This window comes from Neofelis nebulosa, chromosome 10, assembly GCF_028018385.1.
Source record: "Neofelis nebulosa isolate mNeoNeb1 chromosome 10, mNeoNeb1.pri, whole genome shotgun sequence".
In the NCBI taxonomy this organism is placed as follows: Eukaryota; Metazoa; Chordata; class Mammalia; order Carnivora; family Felidae; genus Neofelis; species Neofelis nebulosa.
The window spans coordinates 40,683,598-40,702,719 of record NC_080791.1 but is presented as its reverse complement, the minus strand read 5'-3'; the positions used below and the strand labels follow the sequence as shown (position 1 = coordinate 40,702,719).

The 19,122-nt window shown below is 43.7% G+C and overlaps 1 protein-coding gene across 5 annotated transcripts in view; it reads left to right on the top strand.

Annotated features, from left to right (window-relative positions):
• The window catches only part of FAT3 (FAT atypical cadherin 3), a 672,953-nt gene that overhangs the window by 478,502 nt on the left and 175,329 nt on the right, over positions 1 to 19,122 (top strand). For all 5 annotated transcript variants that reach the window (XM_058687506.1, XM_058687503.1, XM_058687504.1 and 2 more), the window contains exon 4: positions 4,247 to 4,308. In XM_058687506.1, the coding sequence (XP_058543489.1) occupies positions 4,247 to 4,308 (62 nt within the window). The remainder of the gene's footprint in view (positions 1 to 4,246; positions 4,309 to 19,122) is intronic.

Here is a 19,122-nt window from a genome sequence, read left to right as displayed (position 1 = left end):
GCAATGACACTTACCCATTTAAAGTATACAAGTCAGTGGTTTTGAGAATACTTTGGGGACTATGCAACCATCACCGTAACCTGTCATGGTAGAGCATTTTCATACCCCCCAGAAGAAACCTCGTACCCTCTAACAGTGTTCCCTGTCCCCCACCCCACCTCATCGGATTTCCTACTGATTTTCACTTTTGACTTAGATTTTCTTTTACCTGCCTCTTACCTTATATTTGTGAGAATGGAGATGAGATAATGGAAACACAGAGCACTAAAGCCTACAGAAGTTTTCCTGCCTTTCTTCCAGGAACAGAAACTGCTTGGCTTTCTCAGAGCTCCAGGTTTACTGTTGTGTATACTTTAGACTTTTCAGGAAGCCCATCTCCTTCTCTGTCAGCTGATAAATAGGTGAAAAACACATCCTCCTGCTGGCAGGCAGATGACAGGAGAGCCACACTGCTCTCTCAGTTCCACACATGCATTGTGCAAATAAGTGGCTTTCCTTAAAAAAAAATCACCCTAAGAATAATCAGGAGAGGAAGCTGACCTCTTCCCCGTGCATAGCACATCACAATGGGCTGTGGCTGAAATGACACAAGTGTCCTCAGGGGAACAGAGGGCAAAGGGCTCCTGGTCTTTTGTGCCTGGAAGAGCAGCAGGCAACCAGCACTGCCAAGGCTGACAGCCCTTTCATCCATTTATAGCCTCCATATAACAAGTGTTTCTCATTCCCATTGTGACCTCTAACAGAGGATGCCCCCTGAGGAGGTAGTGAGGTTCCTGAAAGCCTCCTTTCCCTTTCCGAGAAGACACTTATTTCTCACTTGGAAAGAGCCTTCGTGACATATGACCTTGTCGGATAGGATGGTCTGAAAATGAAGGCATCACATTTGTGTGTTAGACCCCCACTGGTCTGACCACATCGACCCTTAGTCAATACAAATCAGAGAGCCGTGCCCCCTTTATTCCTCCTTTATCACCTCACCCACCAGTGCACTCTCACACCATCTCCGCCTCCCTCTGGTTCACCCCTTACCCCCTGCGCACACTGATTCAGATGCTAAAGCATTTCAGTATATTTCATTTTTGGATGTGGCTTGGCAGAAAAATTAATGTCAATAAAAATTCATAGTGAGATTCAACAAAGGATAGTGAAATTGTGTAGAGCCATCTTTTAGAATTAGAGAATCATCTCAGGCATCATCCCAAGAGACATGGACACGGTAAAGGAGGGATAGAGTGGGGCACAGAATCTGAGTTTTTTAATTGCTCAGGAGGTTCTGATAGGTAGCTAGGGAAGAGAAGTTACTGATTCTCCCATTTAAAACTTTTGATATCAGTCTTCTCTCCATCATCTCGGACAGTAGCTCATCTTTGTATCCCAAGAGTGCCCAGCACTGTGTCATTCACATGGAGGCACTCAGTAAGTGGTTTCAAATGAATACTAAAGGCCTACACCCCCAGTCTACCTACAAATACTCTCCCTACACACAAAATAATACCTTCCTGGGGCACCTGGGTGGCTCAGCTGGTTGAGCGTCCAACTTTGGCTCAAGTCATGATCTCACAGTTCGTGGGTTCAAGCCCCATGTTGGGCTCTGTGCTGACAGCTCAGAGCCTGGAGGCTGCTTCGGATTCTGTGTCTCCCTCTTTCTCTGCCCCTCCACTGCTTGCACTCTGTCTCCTTCTCTCTCTCTCTCTCTCTCTCAAAATAAATAAACATGAAAAAATTAAAAAAACAAAACCAAACAATTCCTTCCTAAACAAACACATTCTGAGTCAGCAGCAAAACTGAAGATTAGTATATAAGTAATCTCTTCCACAGCAACTTTTGTTAACTGAGCATTAATGAAATTCCTATTCTTTGTTTTAGATCAGGGGTAGGTGGGCACCAAGGCTTCAGAATAAAAAGGGAGACCCTTCTCATGAAGGAACTCTGTCCACTTGTCTAGTGGGAAACACACATGCACACACACACACACATGTGAGCAATGGATTATAGCATAGAACAAAGAACAATGATGGAGGAACATACTGGTTGTGTTGGGACATAGCAAATGGGCACCTAACCCTGGAAGACAGGTCATCTCTCTAACATCTGAGCTAAATTGGAAAAAACTAGAGGTGAAGCAGTGGGGTGGGACATGCTCTAGAAAGAATTTATGGAAAGCCCACTCATCAGGGCCGTGCAAACACAGGTTTCCCTCCCATGAGGAGTGTGGACAGATGAGAGTAAAGGGGAGTGGGGCCATTTTGTAAAGAGCCATGCCACCCCCAATGGGATTTTATTTGGAGGGTCCTTTAGCCTACTGTGACCTCTCCTTAGCTTTCTCTAAAATCCACATGCTCCCACCACCACATGTGTTAGAACAAAAGCTGGTGATTACAGCTTTATAGTGGAGACTGAAGTCTAGGATTGTGATGCCTCCTGCTTTGGTTTTCTTCTCCAATATTACTTTGGCTATTTGGGGTCTTTTGTGGTTCCATACAAATTTTAGGATTGTTTGTTCTAGCTTTGAGAAGAATGCCAGTGCAATTTTGATTGGGATTGCATTGAATGTGTAGATTGCTTTGGGTAGTATTGACATTTTAACAATGTTTATTCTTCCAATCCATGAGCATGGAATGCTTTTCCATTTCTTTGTGTCTTCTTCAGTTTCCTTCATAAGCTTTCTATAGTTGTCAGCATACAGATCTTTTACATCTTTGGTTAGGTTTATTCCTAGGTATTCTGTGGTTCTGGGTGCAATTGTAAATGGGATCAGTTTCTTTATTTCTCTTTCTGTTGCTTCATTTTTGATGTATAAAAATGCAACCGATGTCTCTACATTGATTTTGTACCCTGTGACTTTGATGTGGTGTATATATACAATGGAATACTGCTTGGCAATGAGAAAGAATGAAATCTTTCCATTTGCAGCAATGTGGATGGAACTGGAGGGTATTATGCTAAGTGAAATAAGTTAGTCAGAGAAAGACAGATACCATATGTTTTCACTCATATGTGGGTCTTGAGAAACTTAACAGAAGACCATGGGGGAAAGGTAGGGGGAAAAAGTTACAAATAGAGAGCTAGGGAGGAAAACCATAAGAGACTCTTAAACATAGAGAACAAACTGAGGCTTGATGGCGAGGGGGGGGGAGAGGGGGAAATGGGTGATGGGCATTGAGGAGGGCACTTGTTGGGATGAGCACTGGGTATTGTATGGAAGCCAATTTGACAATAAATTATATAAAAATAAATAAATAAAAGTAATAGTAGCAAGGTTAAAAAAAAAAGCTGGAGGTCATGAGCTCCTCGGCAGATCTTGGCAAAATGTCTTTTCCATACTTCACGTACCTCACCAGTGTTGGGAGTGACCTTTTCACGTGATTTTCTCTGCTCTTTTCTGTCCATTGGTTTAGGTCATGAAGCCAGCCCAATCCATAGTCTCTTGTCTTCAGGGACAGTGTAGAGTCAAGAAATGGAATATAAATTTGACCTCCTAATTGCCATTTGACAATAATAATAATAAAACCTGCAAAAGACAAATTGATGCAATAAGCTGGGCAGCCTTGAAGATTCCGTCTTCTCATTGCCTTTTCTTTGTCTTTATACTCAAAGGCCTGATTCATTTATTGGAAACTCCATTTGAAGGAAAGATACAGAGATATTTCCCATGTGGATCTTATTTTGTGTAAAGATTTAAACACATAAAACACAATGATAAAATTACGGTGTGAGGTCTTCCATATATAAGAGTTATTAAATTTGAAATAACTATGTGTACAAGGAGCTATTACGGAAGTAACCTTCTTTGTCAAGTGTAACAAAAAATTATATAAGCATAAAAACGTTAAATAAGAAAGTGCTGTTTCACAGACTGATTCTAATCAGCATCAACAGCCTATTAATGTTCAAGAACTCTGAAATCTTTAATGAGGTTCTTACTGTAGAATTTCAGTCATATGCAAATGAATCATTGAAATTCCTCATTATCAGAAAAACAATGGTTCTTTAGTGAGTTTTTACATCCCCAGAGTGATTACAGTACCTCACTGAGGTAAGCAGAGCCAGAACAAATTTTGCAGGTTTTCTTTGTGAATTTTATTTTGTTTTAAGAATAATTTGGAAACATCTCGATTGTCACTGGGGATTGGAGAGTTACTGTTCCCCATCATTTTTGCTTTTCCTTTAACTGAATTTGCTTCCCATGCTCAGTAAACTACTTGCCCCAGATATTTAAAAGTCAAATATTCTCATTTCTACGCAGGTCTGATTACAACAACTTCAAGGAAATTGGATCGAGAACAGCAGGCAGAACATTTTCTGGAGGTAAGTGTGTAGAGGGAACTGGCATTCATTAAAACTGACTTTCACTAAACTTCTTTAACCTTCAACATAAACTAGAACTTTAATACATTTGAACAGTGGATTCCAAAATGAAGAGGTCTCTGTTGGGCTGATTGGTTTTGAATGTGGAGATTTGGGGTGCATCCCTCTGAACGCACTCGTGAGTGCCAAGCAGGGGTGGCAGACTGGCCTTCTCCTAACTCTGAAAACAAGCAGATGCACCAACATCTCTGCCTTGACTTCAGCCCTTTTGTCAGCCACCAGAAAGGAAAGTTCAGGAGCAAAGCCCCATGAGCCTCCGGGGCCTCGGATGTGAAGAGAGAAAGAGCAAAAGTGCTGTGATCAGAGTGAAGTACATCATTTGTGAAGACGCGAGTTGCTTTGCTCCTCGTTTCTTTTCTGGGGAGAGGGTTGAGGAGGGGAAGTCTGCTAGTTGATTCACTGCCTGAGACTACTCTTTCTGAAACCATAAAATGTACTCCTATAATTCATTAAGACAGAAACAGCAGCAATATAAACTGTAAGAGCGTTATTTCTGGAGGAAAAAAAAAAAAACGCCATAAGGCAAGAGATGAGAAAATAGATATGAAAGCGCTTCATGGAACATTCTTTCTATACGTATCGAGTATTTTTATTGGGAAGCTTGAAGTCTGGGTAGTGTGTGGCACTGTGATTTAGGTGTGACGGTCTGGTACAGAATGGATGACAATGCTTGGAAGTTAGGGGTTTGTTAAGGTTTTAGCACAAATCTGTGCTTCTAAAATGATCTGTTAGTCCCTAAGAATCATTTACTGGAGTCCACAGATCCTACACACACACACACACACACACACACACACACACACACACACCTTTCTCTCCTATTGTCTTCCTTTAAATTAGTTAACCAGCAATGATTTATTCAACAAGTACTGGACTAAGAATCGGTGCCTGTGGATGCTGGAACTGCCTTGCCATGATCATGATTAGCTTGAATGGATAAAAACTGTTTAATTGCGCTGGACCTCAGTTTCCCCTACTGTGAAGTGTGACAATTACTGTTCCGTATACCTCAAAGGATCGCTAGTGGGATCAGTCCTTATGTTTTATGCCAAAGTACTTTTATCTTAAAGCATTACACATAATAAAGGATTATTATGATGATCATCAGCACTGTGATAATCCTTTTAAAACATTGCTATCATCTCATAAAGATGAAAGACTCCGGGCTGCCAAAAAATAATTATTATAATTCTTTTTTCAAAATCATACCGCTGGGCTGCGGTTCGTTTCTGGTCCAGAATTAGAGAACATTTGCCAAAATAATAACACCTTATGTTGTATTTATGCGCTCCTTTTCTTTGCAACAGAGTCCAGGACTCCTGGGGAGGTTGTGTTCTCAGATAGTTGAACCCATTACCTCCCAGCAGGGAAAAGGAGGGCGTCTCATTAGCTGGGGCCTCTGCCCGAGGTCACTTGCTGCCTTGTCCCTGGAAAGGTGGCGTCTTCAGGAAGATGTGGTGCAGAGTGTGACAGGAGGGAAAAGTGCTCTCCAGGCATCTGAATTTACTTCCCAGAAGAATCCTTAACAGTTGTGCATCCTTTACAGACCTGCGTAAATACTGACCAAACATTTCCGTTCTTTAGATTAACACAGATGGATCTGGAACATCATTTCTCAGTACCTGGTATTAATCATCCTAGGGAGGCAGTGCAGCATAGCAGTTGGCAACCTCTTAGGGTCGTTGGGGAAAATAAGCGTATAACATCCCATCTGGTATCTGCGCTAAGAAGGTGCTCAGTAAAGTGGAGCTGTGACCATTGTGGTTTTAGTTATTATCGTATGTTGTCATGACACCTAAACCTCCTGAACATTCTGTTTCATCTCTACACTCCAGGATAGTAGCTCCAAGGCAGCTGACATGCAGAAAAGAACCCCAGACCATAGCTACTTGATTTGGCCCAGGTCTCAGGGTCTGCCCTATGTGCTGGGGATACAGAGTAAACAGGAAGGGACAGGGGGCACATAATAAATGAATAAAGGCTATAATTCCAAATACAAGCTTTCTGAGGCCACTCAAGGAAGGTCCCATGGTAGTGCCTGAAAGTGGGAGTGGGAGGCAACATCCTATAGACTGGTTAGGAGAGCCTCTTGAGTAGGTGACATTTAGTGACAGGAAGCCAAGATTCTGTTCAAGGCCAGTATGAACACCTAGGCCGGTGTGATCAAGAGTTTAAAGATGGAGGTGGGTAAAGGTGATAGGAAATGGAAGTTGCAGAAAGCAAACAGGGCTGTAGGAAGGATTATGCATATTTTCCTGAGCACAGTGGAAACACATTAGCTGGGAGTAATAAGATATGCTTGCCTGCATAGCTACTCAGCTGAACAGAGATGGTCTGGGACAGGGCACAAGTAGCAGGGAGGTTCTGGGGGTGCTTCTGGAGGGATCCACATGAAAGATGATGATGTGTTTGGATGAGGGTTATTAAAAAATAACTAGAGAAGACGGAAACAAACGTAGAAACAAACTTTGACACCTCTCAAAGAAGACTGTGTCCACTCAGGTAACTGCAAAATGGGGTGGAAGGCAGGAAGCTTTTACAAAGTGAAGGATAAAGAACAAGGAGGAGAAAACTTAAAAATAACTGACTAGCAGGGGCCACATGGCCAACCTTGTTTGGGATAAGAAAGAACAAAGAAGTAAGGAGAGAGCCCAGCATTGGCTTGGCTTTTGGGGATCGAGTGGCTGGATATACTTGGATTCTGGTCAAGCAAAGCGTTTACAGGGGGCACACAAGTTATCTAAATTTCAGTTTGCTGATGTGGCACCTCGAACAACAGTGGTTCCATCTTGGGCCCAGAAATTTATTTCAACCAGGGTGAAGGCAGTGGCTCAAAGCAGCAAACTGGCTTGTCTGAAGTTTCAGGGTGGAGATTTGAAAACTGTAGGTCAGCTGAACCATTTCAACTTGCCCTCAAGCACCCACCATTGCTCTGCCCATCACCCAGGATCCTCATCATTTGTGCCTTTTCTTTTAGTCACCCCCCACCCCCGCTGAGGTTTTCAAACACTAGATAATCTGTCTTCCTCTCTCTCCGTCTCTCTCTCTCTCTCTATCTCTCTCTCTCTCTCTCATGTACACTCTCCTGCTCTCACTTTCTAAATTGTACAATTCTTGGTCACAGTATTTTTTATATTACTTTGCTGTGATGGTTTCAGTGACATTCATTTCTTTTTTCTGAATGGATCATGGAAAAGATATTGCTTTAACTCAGTCCTCCAAAAACTGAGTAAAATAACATCATTCAGAGTGCAGAATAGAGTTCTCTGCTGTACACAGATTTTTGTAACTGCTGATCCATTGTGTGAGTTGTAAGTGCTGGGTGTGGGTAATTAACCTCCTGAAGAGCCTTTAATTGCCAAGATAACCCTATGCTCCTCTTAAACTCATATTAACCTTCTGGCTCTATTTCATATCTCTCCTTCCCAATAAAATAAAATTGACTCTTCCTGAAAAGGACCCATTTAGAGGCCGACCTGGCAGGTACACCTCTGAATAGGTAACCGGGAGGACATTAGTGATTTGTTTCTAGTTTGCATTCCCCATGATAGAAGGGACTTTAATTGGATACTGCTGGTACTCTGCCTGTACATTGATTTAAGATTTTAGCTTGTCCATCTATAGGCTGTCAGGGTTTTTTGAGTCTGTAAGCATTCATCTTACATCTCTGACTATAAGAGGACAGTTGCCATGATCAGAATCCAAGGGATTTGCTAAAGAAACAAGACCAGCAAAGAACGGTAGAAAGATTCACAAGTGCAACTTCCTCTTCTTTGGTGAATTCTCCACATTAGATCTTGCCTAATTTCAGGTCTGTTATGTGTAAACATTGGAGTGATCTTCTCTCCTAACCATAAAATATGGAATTTTTACCCCACTTGTTCAAAGGAATATACATTCCTTCATAGCCTTTTATGATTGTAACAGAGGTAGAAGGCTAATTCCAGCAAATAGGTGCAGAAAGTTGATAATGGATGCATAAACTAAACGGCGAATTAATGTTTTAGCTTAGTGGTTATGACTTTAGCCCTGATTACCTCATTATTAGAGAAGGCAGCTGCAAAAAGGAATAAATGCACTAATTTCTCTTACGTTATAATCATTTATATATATGACCTACTAGGTTTAAGCCCTTTGTGGGCGTGACACTTGATTTACCAAGATGGTGAATAGATGTAGTGTGGGAGAGCAGAGATGTTAAATTCAGACAGGCCTGAGATTATAGTTTGGGACTGCTCACAAGGCTTAGACACCTTCACCTCACGAGCAAAGTGGGGATAATAGTCCCTAACACAGGTGTGTGTTAGTCCCTAACTCTTCTTGGTATGAAGAGTTAATAAATGTCGGGTGGAAAGGCTCAGGATGCTGACTGTCAGATAGCAATTGGTCCGTAATTGTCAGTCCCAAGTACCTTACTTACTTCTCTCTGTATTCAGAGTATCTGTCTAGCACCTGGGAAACAGGGAGCACTCAATAAATGCCCTATGAATGAATGATGATTACTCTAAGAGGCCTTTGTTTCACCCTACATGAGGTGATGGACAGCAGTTTAGCACACGATGACGTCCATGGGCTTGGAGACAGAAACAATGGAACATGCTGTGTCTTCCCGTCTGCCTTACCAAGTTAACTTTGATCCCCCGTTTCCTTATCTGTAAAGCGGGGGTCAATGATCCCTACTTCGTCCGATGAACTACACAGAGGGCCTGGCATGCATAGACACTGCTGAACCATTGTCTGTCCCTCCCTCTTTCCCATCCCCTCCCTTCTCGCCTAGTCCTCAACAAACACCTTGTCAATTCCCTTTCTTTTTCAGTCCTGGCCCTAGTATTTTGAATAGCTTCTCACAGTTCAATTATTCTTAAAAGATATATCCACTTAAATAATCCTATAGTCCCGGCTTAATTATGTGTGAATCTTTATCTTGCTTGCTAAAAGAGTATTATTTTCCTCCCTTTTGATCTTAAAATGCTTCTCTGTTCAGGGCTGGATGGTTCTGATAAAAGTCTTCCAAAGAGAACAGAGAGCGTATTTTATTTGCAAATCAAAAAAGATGACAAGGCCCAGTCAGCAGTATAAAGACACAGGATGGGAAATTATGTTGTGTGTGTGCATATAACTTGAAGTAGCCCAGAGAAGGTGGTGAGATTTTAGAGTGCAGTGGGTATTAATAACAAAACACATTACAGACTGATACACTAGATCTATAGGAACGTAAATTATTTAGTACCTGCCCCTGTAGCATACTCATCCGTTGTCCTCTGTGAGGTACACCTCATGTGACCATTTTTTTCTTCCTGTTTGAAATTCTCATCCCTTTTTGTGGCTGTATCTTCTGAGAAAAAAAAAATCATGTTTTTTGCTAAGTTTTTGTAACATTTCCTCTTGCCTTAGGATGCAGATTGATTTTTTTGTCAGTGACTACGCATCCTTACAGGTTTCTTCCTTTGCAAGCTTCTGCTCTGGAGATGATGGCCATTTCTGGTGGTGAAGGATTGCAGGCCTGTTTCAACGCATTAAGCAGTCCGCAGCTGGGTAATTTACCTATGAGAGAAATGGAAGTTTCTCTCAGTAGGTCCTTCTTTCTGCCTCCTTCATGAAACTTTGCAGGATGTACTGGGCGGCCCTTCAAAAGAGGTGGTGTGTCCAACCACGGACACAGCACCTGTAGCACACACTGGCCTCGGAGGGAGGGTTGGTTTCTTCTCGTAGCCACTTCGAAAAGTAATGAAAAGTCACTGGTTTCCTCCTGTCTGGCAAGCTTTATCCCATGCTTGTTCTGGGCCCGGCACTGGGCTGGACACAGCTTCTGTTACTGGACCTCGCATGTTTTGCCGCCTGAGCATTTTTTCTTCACCTTTCACACCGAGGTCACTAGAGTCTAACCTGCCGATTATTCGTGAGCTGCTGGCTTGGAATTAAGGGGCTGTTTTCCATTCGTATCATCCAGACACTTCTCCCGCATTCTACAGATGCAGAAACTGAGACAAAGGACGAGAGATCCAGGATCAAACAATCACTTCATGGTGGCGTCCAGTACATTTCTTCCTCGCTTTGTAGAACAGTGTGGCCCTAAACATCCATCAGCACATTGAAACGTGGCGAATCAAATCATCTTTTCCCACTCTTGTTTTATTTTTTAGAGTTTATCTGTTTATCTTGAGAGAGATAGCGATGGTGTGAGTGGGGGAGGGGCAGAGAGGGGAGTGGGGTGGGAGGGGGGAGAGAGAGAGAGAGAGAGAGAGAGAGAGAGAGAGAGAGAGAGAGAATCCAAGTAGGCTCCGTGCTGCCAGCGCAGAGCCCGATGTGAGGCTCGAACCCATGAACTGTGAGACCATGACCTGAGTTGAAACCAAGAGCCGGTCGTTCAACTGACTGTGCCACCCAGGCATCCCTCCCACTCTTGTTTCACACCAGATTTACCCAGGTGTCGGGTCAGCCCCCCCTCAGGCATCAGCATTTTATGAGCATGAGAAGAGAAGGTTTTCTCTTCTGCTCTTCAGGTATCCATTGGCTCCTCCCTCAGCTGCTCCTCGGTGCCTGCGGAGCTCTGGACAGGGGCTGTCCCTGCGGGGCACTGCCCCAAGCCCCAGGACAAAGTCCGCCTGAGAGGATGCTGTGCCCGCACTGTGCGAACCAGCTTGGACTCCAGCAGAAGAAGAGACCGAGGGTTACAGGCTGAATTGCCTATGTTGAAAGTCATACATTGAAGTCCCAAACCCTGCCACCTCAGAATGTGACTGTATTTGGAGTCTTTAAACAGGAAATTAGTTTAAAATGAGGTCATTAGGGGAGGATCCAGTATGACTGGTGTCCTCATCAGAAGAGGAAATTTGGACACGGGCACATTCAGAGGGGAAATCATGTGAAGACGCAGGGAGAAGACAGCCATCTACAAGCTGAGGAGAGAGGCCTCATAAGAGACCAGCCCTGTCAGCACCTTGACCTCAGATCTCTAGCTTCCAGAACGGTGAGAAAATAAATTTCTGTTGTGTAAGCCGTTCAGCCTGTTGTCATTTGTTACAGCTGCCTGAACACCCTACTACAGCAGGCAGACTCCAGTTAGTGGCCCACTCCTGCCCCTTTCTCCTCATACTGCCCCCTCACAAGCCTACTTGATTTACCGAGGCACTGGGGCAACTACAAACCCAGTATAGGAAGAAAAAACCTCCACCTAACTGTGGTTATCTCCACGTTCCACACTCCGTAACTATGATCACAAAGCAGCCCCAAGTGAAAATTCCTCACAGAAAGCTCCCTCACGGCATACATTGGTTTCTACGTGCTTCCCTGCCCTCAGGTACCTAGCTTTCTGAGTGCCTGCTTCCTCCACCGTCTGCAGTGAGGGTTTCTGGCCCATCTTTCCCAGAAATCCTGTCTCTTAGCTCAGGAACAGACGTGCCCCTTTCGATTTTGCTAAACCACCGTCGTTCTTATGTTTCAAATAATGCCCCAAGAGGGTGTAAGCAGGCTAGTCAGGGGTGGCCTTTGGCACTGCAACTCCAGTTAAATAAGGAGTATTGGTGGCGGCAGTGATGCTGATGGGTGGTAGTGTGCTGGGGGTAGTGGTCCTGGGGCGGTGGCGATGGTGACGTGATGGCGGTCAAGGCGATGGTGATGGTGGTGGTGCGTGTGCACATGTACTTGGTGCGGGAACACGTGCAGTTGAGGTGGGAGCGAGGGTTGCCATTCCAATTCCTGCGGGACAGTCCAGGTCGGTATCAGCCCTGAAGAACGATCTTACGTGAGATCTTCCCGGAAGTGTGAATTGCGTCTATATCAATGTGTTTTCCCAGCTGACCAAAGAGTACATATTGAATGAGACACACACACATTTTTCAAAGCAAATATCAGTGCTCAGAGGTGGTTTGCTCAAAATGGAAATTGCGGGCTAGCCCCACGACTGGTAACTGAGAGGCACAGCATGTATACGGGTGGGGGTGGAGAGGGGAAATGTGGCAGGTCTCGCCTGCCCCTTCTGAAGAGGCTCAGCCGGTGACAAAACAGAAGCAGGCAAGTCCGGTTTCATCAGAAATTCTGATTTTTCCCAAAACAAAACAAAGACCCCCAAATCAGATTTATATGTCAAATCTCCCTATACTAAAGTTGACACCTCCATTTTATTTAACACCGTGTAAGGCAATGAGCTCCTGTTTTACAACATTTGATATAAGGGAGGATTTCTTTTCTTACTGCCTCATAATTTGTAATCCTCTCACAATAGAGTAAATAAGTCACATATATTGTAGAATGCAGTTTGTGTCTTATCCTCTCTTTGCTCCACATTTTTTTTTCACAATGTGCCCTTTTGAACCCATAGAAATACAAGAAATGAGCCCAGGGCTCTGTCTGAAGAGACCCTGTTGAGGTTGGGAATGACAGCATGTGAGGACTTGGTTAGGATCTCAGTGGAGGGCCACCTTCCCACCCTGTCTTCATCCGAACCGGGGAAGGGAAGCATTGCTTTGGCTCCTTGGATTACACAGAGTCGCGAGGGCATCATGCCGGCTTTGTCCGCCGCTGGCAATTTTTTCCTTCTTAGCTTCGTTTGTCTGTGTCCCTGGTTAGCCTCCAAGTTAATAATCTGCAGTCACTTTTGTACGCTAGGAGACTCGTCTGGAATGAGTCCTTGATTCTATAAATAGCCACCTCTAATTTATCTGGTTTTGAAAGCTTGGATTTGTTTTGTTTCTCCTCAAATCTGAACACTAATTGGTCGATCAACAGTAAATGAAACCTGTTCCCCTGGACCTGGGAAGGTCTGTCCATCCAGTGGTCCTGCCTGGAAATGGAAATGAGCCTGCTTTTTGCTCCCAGCTCGCTGGTGGTGCTGGCGGGCAGATAACTGCTCCAGGCGGGTCACAGCTTGTTGTGCTGGGCCCACAGGCCACCGGGAGCTGGGGCTCTGCTTTTGTTTTCCCTTGTGAATGGTTTCTGAGTGTGATGCTATGCTGCTGCTTCCTTCCTGGGCAAGCACTGATTGGGTCCTGGCAGGGGAGGGGGCAGGAAGGGGTGCAGGGGAGGGGTAGGTGAGGGAAGAGGGGTGGCGGAGAACCTCTAGCCCTGCAGATCTGGTGTCACACAGATCCTTATCCCTTCCTCGCACGGCTCTGAACAATCATGATGACTCCCCACGTGAATCACACATCCCAGAAGCCCGGGCTGACTTCTCCCCCTAGTGCAGTGATGATAAATTGACCCTCTGCCCTGTACTTCCAAAGCTCCTTTTCGCTCTTTTTCCCTTGTGTTGCTTTCCTAGTTTGTTTTGTGCAGCACACTCTCTGAGCTACAGAATGATCTGTCCAGTCTGATTTCATTTGGGCCCTTCAGAAATCATCCAAGCTTGTGCCTAACGCCAGATGTGTATGACCCAGTTGGGCACATTAAGTCTGTCTGCGGGAAAATAAAAATATAATGGCGGCAGGTTCAGAACATGAGATTCCAACTCAAGTGCCTCTATTAATAAAACGGAAAAACTACTTTGGCTTGCTGCAGACAGCTTTGTTCAAGTGAGCTGTGGTTTCAGGACCTTCCAAATGACTTGCTTCTGTGACAAACCAGGGGCTACCAATCTCATCTATTGTGTGGCAACATTGTTTTAGCAAAATGCGGAGAGGGCTGTCAGCAGGATGCAGATCACCGTAAGGAAGATAAGTCAGGACAGTCCTGGATGTCAGAACCAAGGAAAATAGGTCGATGTGTTAGGGCAAATACCATCAGTTCTTTTGAAAGTGAGAAAACCTATAATAAATTTGGTTATTTCATCTTCAGGGATGTAGCACTGTATGTATTTTACAATTATTCAACCTGACTTAGAAATAAACCATCTCTTATAAAACAATGCCCTTTGTACTACAAATGTGGATAGAGACAGTTAAAGCATAGGATTTGAAGACAGACCTCACCACTCACTCACCTTTCTTTATCTAGCCTCAGTTTCCTCACCCGTAAAATTGGGAGGACGGTGATGATGATGATGCTAATAATAATAATAATAATAATAATAAAACAGGGGCACCTGGGTGACTCAGCTGGTTAAGCATCCAGTTCTTGATTTTGGCTCAGTTCGTGATCTCATGGTTCATGAAATCAAGACCTACGTCCGTCTCTGTGTTGACAGTGCAGGGCCTACTTGGGATTGTCTCTCTACCTCTCTCTCTGCCCCTCCCCCGAGTCATGCACTCACTCGCTCTTGCTCTCTCTCTCTCTGTCTCTCTCTCCCTCAAAAATAAACTTAAAATTTTTTTAAAAATTTTTTTAACATTTTTATTTATTTTTGAGAGACAGAGAGAGACAGAGCACGAGCAGAGGAGGGCCAGAGAGAGGAAGACACAGAACCCAAAGCAGGCTCCAGGCTCCGAGCTGTCAACACAGAGCCCGATGCGGGGCTCAGATCCACAAATCGTGAGATCATGAGATCATGACCTGAGCCGAAGTCGGACGTCCAACCGACTGAGCCACCCAGGCACCCCTAAACTTAAAATCTTTAAAAATAATAAACAACAACTTCCTAGGATTTTGTGAGGATTGGCATGTTGCATGTATACTGCACTTGTTAAGTGTTTAACGTACAGTAGCTCTTATGATTAGAAGCTTAAAATTTTTCCTGGTGATTCCTGAAACAGTCTTCTTGTGGCAGAATCCCGAACACATGCTACACTATGTGAGGTCTTGTATCTTGAATTTGTCTCATGGTTTTGTTGAATATACTTAAGGTTCTTTAATGAGACGGCCTCTGTAAATGTACCTAGCATAGTTCCTGGTGCATGGTATGCACGTAAAAGAGTATTAACTCCTTCCTTCCTTTTCTGAAGAGGAGCCCAAAGTTTCGGAGCCTTCTGTGTGCCAGTATCCGTTTAACTGGATCAGGACCAAGTAAGTTGGAACAGCTCATTCTCCTAAGATAGGCTGTATGAGCAGTCAACCGTGGGTCTGGCCCAGCTGTGAAGAAGGTCACTGGGCCTCTCGTCTCCAGGAAGGAGAGTCTCGCTGGCTTTCTGAGTCAGAATCTGAGAGGAAATGAAGGCACCCAAGCTGAGAGCTCTAGCGTTCCTGGAATCCAGGGACTCCATAAAGTAGTTATTCTTGAGATTATCTTGGGACAGATAGCTAATTTCTCTGGTTAGCTGTCTCTAGGCCCACCCGGTCTTCCCACTAACTCCCATGCTTTCTGTGGAATTATAATCCTTTTAAGGCTTTAAATTGTGTTTAGTTGTTAAGAGAGTAAGTGTGTGTTTAATGTTGAAACACACACTGAGATTTTTTTTCTGCTTTATTCAGATGTCAACACGTCAGCTGTGAGGAAATCGTAAACCGGTCAAGAGTAGTCAGGAGAATACCCGGTGACAGATACCGTAATTCCAGATTTATTGCCCTTAGGCATTTCAAGCTGTGTCCCTTCTGCAGGCCGTCCTCATCTCTCTTAGCAGGCTGCAGGATGAGCTCCCCAGAGATTCCGCATCATCTACCTGCTTGGCCCTACCTTTGACGAAGGTCCATGGTAGGCTGGAGGGCCAGAGCTGAGGAGAATGCTCTTTGTAGTCCCATCACCTAGAACAATACCCGGGACATCACAGGCACTCTGTGTCTGCATGGTGGTTGAACCTTCAGTTTCGGGCTATAGGTACCCCCCAACCCGGATAATCCACGCCTGCCAGGTTACAGTGATCGGTACTGCCCAGAATGTTCCTCGGTGAGAGGTTTGCAGGCCTCCTGTGGAGCCAGCTGACATGCGGAAAGGGGAAGGGCCTCACCCCAGGGCCACTTGCCAACCCTGGTGTGCTTGGAGCCTAAAAGCAGTTCCTAAATCACATTTACCTCCCTGAAATCTATCATCCTCAGTAGGTCGTAAATATATAATTCAGAAGGAAGATCATAGATTTTTCATAAGGCACCCTGTTATAATTCCTGGCATGCCACTGGACACTTTTAAAGACGCTGATAAATCTTAAAATTGGACGTGGGGCTAAGCTCCGTGTTAATGTATACTTTGCTGTGATGTGATTGAGATACACCCTACTTCTAGGATACTACTTTCCAATAAAATTTTAAAAGTTCAATATTTTAAAAAATGTATGAGTTCTCATTAATAGCCCTCTTAAGAAGCTTTATGAAGACATTCTGAAGTAGGCAGCGAGGACCCACGGAGCAAGGGCCTTCTGACCAATCGAGCCCTGTGTTCTGAAAAAGCAGAATGTCCTCTTTCTCCACATAGACAGGGTCTTAATTTGTTCTTGTCCTGTTTTTCAATTGAATGCGGTGAGAAAAACTTTTGGTATCCCTTAGCTTACCAAATAAATGACTGTATTTTTCTCTCCTCGGTGTGGGGAACAGCCTCTTTGCCATTTGAGAAAAAGTTCGGGGAAGTTTCACCTTTACATATTCCATCATTACCATCCGAAGGCCTTAGATCCGTCATTAGGTGCAAGAGAGGTCAGAAGGTCTACAGGTAAATTTAGGGCAACATGACAGCCTTTCCAGCAGAGGGACAGGGCTGCAGCAGATGCTCTTGTGGAATGCGGGAATTAGAGATGCGCTCATTTGGTTTCAGCTAGAGAAGATGATGGGGTTTTTATGTAGCATTTTTACAACAGGAGATGTTCTGTCTCTATCAGCAGTAGCCAGGACATGCTTGTGCCACGTTGGGATGAAGAATTACAAATCTCTCTGTGCGAGGCCGTGACAGACCCATGATGTGTGCTTTGATACATGCACAAAACCATTTACCCATCTTCAAAAATGATGCTTCCAGGAGCAACTTATTTGAAAGTTCCTGTCATGTCACAAGGACATCAGTATGTAAGGAAGAATGAACTCAGTGTCCAATGGTTTAAAGCACGTGTATGTACAGCTCAGCGAAAGGAAGAAAATTAGGGTCTCTTTTAAAACTCTTCTTTCAGAAGTTACATAGGGCCTGCAATAGAATTATTAAAATATAGGTATTTCTAATTATACATTGATTAGAAACATGTAACTATGATGTGCTAGAAGCATGTAATACATAATACATGTTCACTGTAAACCACAGAGGCAGGGAGAGAGGAAGAGAGAGATACAAGCCAGAAGAAAATTTTAACGCTCATAATTTCCCCATGCAGTGATGATCACTTTTTACATTTTGGGGTGTGAACTTTTAGAACATGTTTTGCATTTATGGATATATAAGACAATACTGCAGAAAATTTGTCAAAAAGATTGAAATAATATTACACATATTATTTGTAACCTTTCTTTTGCATTTTCCAATTTATTATGGGCATTTTTCTTTTTTTATTTATTTTGAGAGAGAGAGAGAGAGAGCAGGGGAGGGGCAGAGAAAGAGAGGGAGAGAGAGAGCGCCTGATGTGGGGCTTCAACTCATGAACCATGAGATCGTGACCTGAGCCAAAATACAGAGTCACATGCTTAACTAACTGAGCCACTCAGGTGCACCTCTTGTGGGCATTTTTCTATATTCCATGTGTTATTATTAATTTCTTTTGTGCTTGTGTAAGATCACATTAAACAGCAGTCTGTGGTTGCTTTCTAGTGACCTTAAGGAAATGGACCACCCATCACTTTTTCTGGAAGACTGCATAGGTACAGCCCAGCCCCTAGCTCCCCTGTTCATACTTCTGTAAGTTGATTTGGTGCCCGCTTACAGACAGGCATTTGCTTACCTCCCTCTGCTTATAGACTAGCTAAAAGAAAAACCCTGTACGTGATCTAATATCATTTAACAGATGTTTTCATACACTTGACCAGACTACACACAAATATGAGCAAAAGTCCTTCCCGTGGCTAGAGTTGTGATATTCTACCTCATAGCATTCACTTATGGAAGGAAAAATTATACAGTGTAAGACAATTTTTACAAAAATATCTCTGAAACACTTGAAGAAAGACTACTGCCTATTAACCCATGCCGTTTAGAAAATTATATCAGAAACCTGATCACAAAACCTAAATATGGAACCTTAGACATCTGAACACCTTACCCATACATGTGATCTGCTTTCCTCTCTTCCACTCTAGATGCATGTTCTACCTTACAATACTTTCTCACTGAAAGCAAAATGGTACCCTGCAAGCAACTTTCCACAAAAGTGCAGTAAATCCCACAGAAGCATGACATTTCAGCATTAAACAGTACCTTGGAAAACATCTAATACACGATGGACTATTTACATGCCAAACTAAAGATCTGGGCAAACATTTGCCAAACGGCGGCACGCAAGCAGCATTCACATTTGGCATAGCTGTCTGCATTCTCTGCTGGTGACAAGTTGTGCCGTAAAAAGAGGGAAAATATCCCAAACAAACTGTAGCCGAGGCTTGACATGTCTCCGAGAGGGCACATATGCCTTCCCACGTGGAAAAGCAAACTCCCATCAGATGTGCACGCAGACCCAGTAGCAAGAAGGGCTGCCTGCTTACACATACCACATCACTTCCAACTTGGAGCTGTTCAGTAAAAGGGACTCTGGAAAGACTCTGGTGCGTATGCCAAGAGTAAGCCATCTCTGTACTTAGAGACACTCCACGTTCAGATACCCCCAAAACGTGGTTGCTGGTAAGAAAGGGCAGGAAAAATAATATGCTTCAATGAAATATCCCATTCCTAGGGTAAGTATGCAAATAAATATGTAACTAATGAATATGCATCTGTTGTGAGACCGTGGATTATAGGGTCCTTAATGACTATTTTTGTTTTCCCCCTGACACTTAGGTTATACTTATTAGACTCACAGTAAGTACTGGCTGGATTGTATTGGA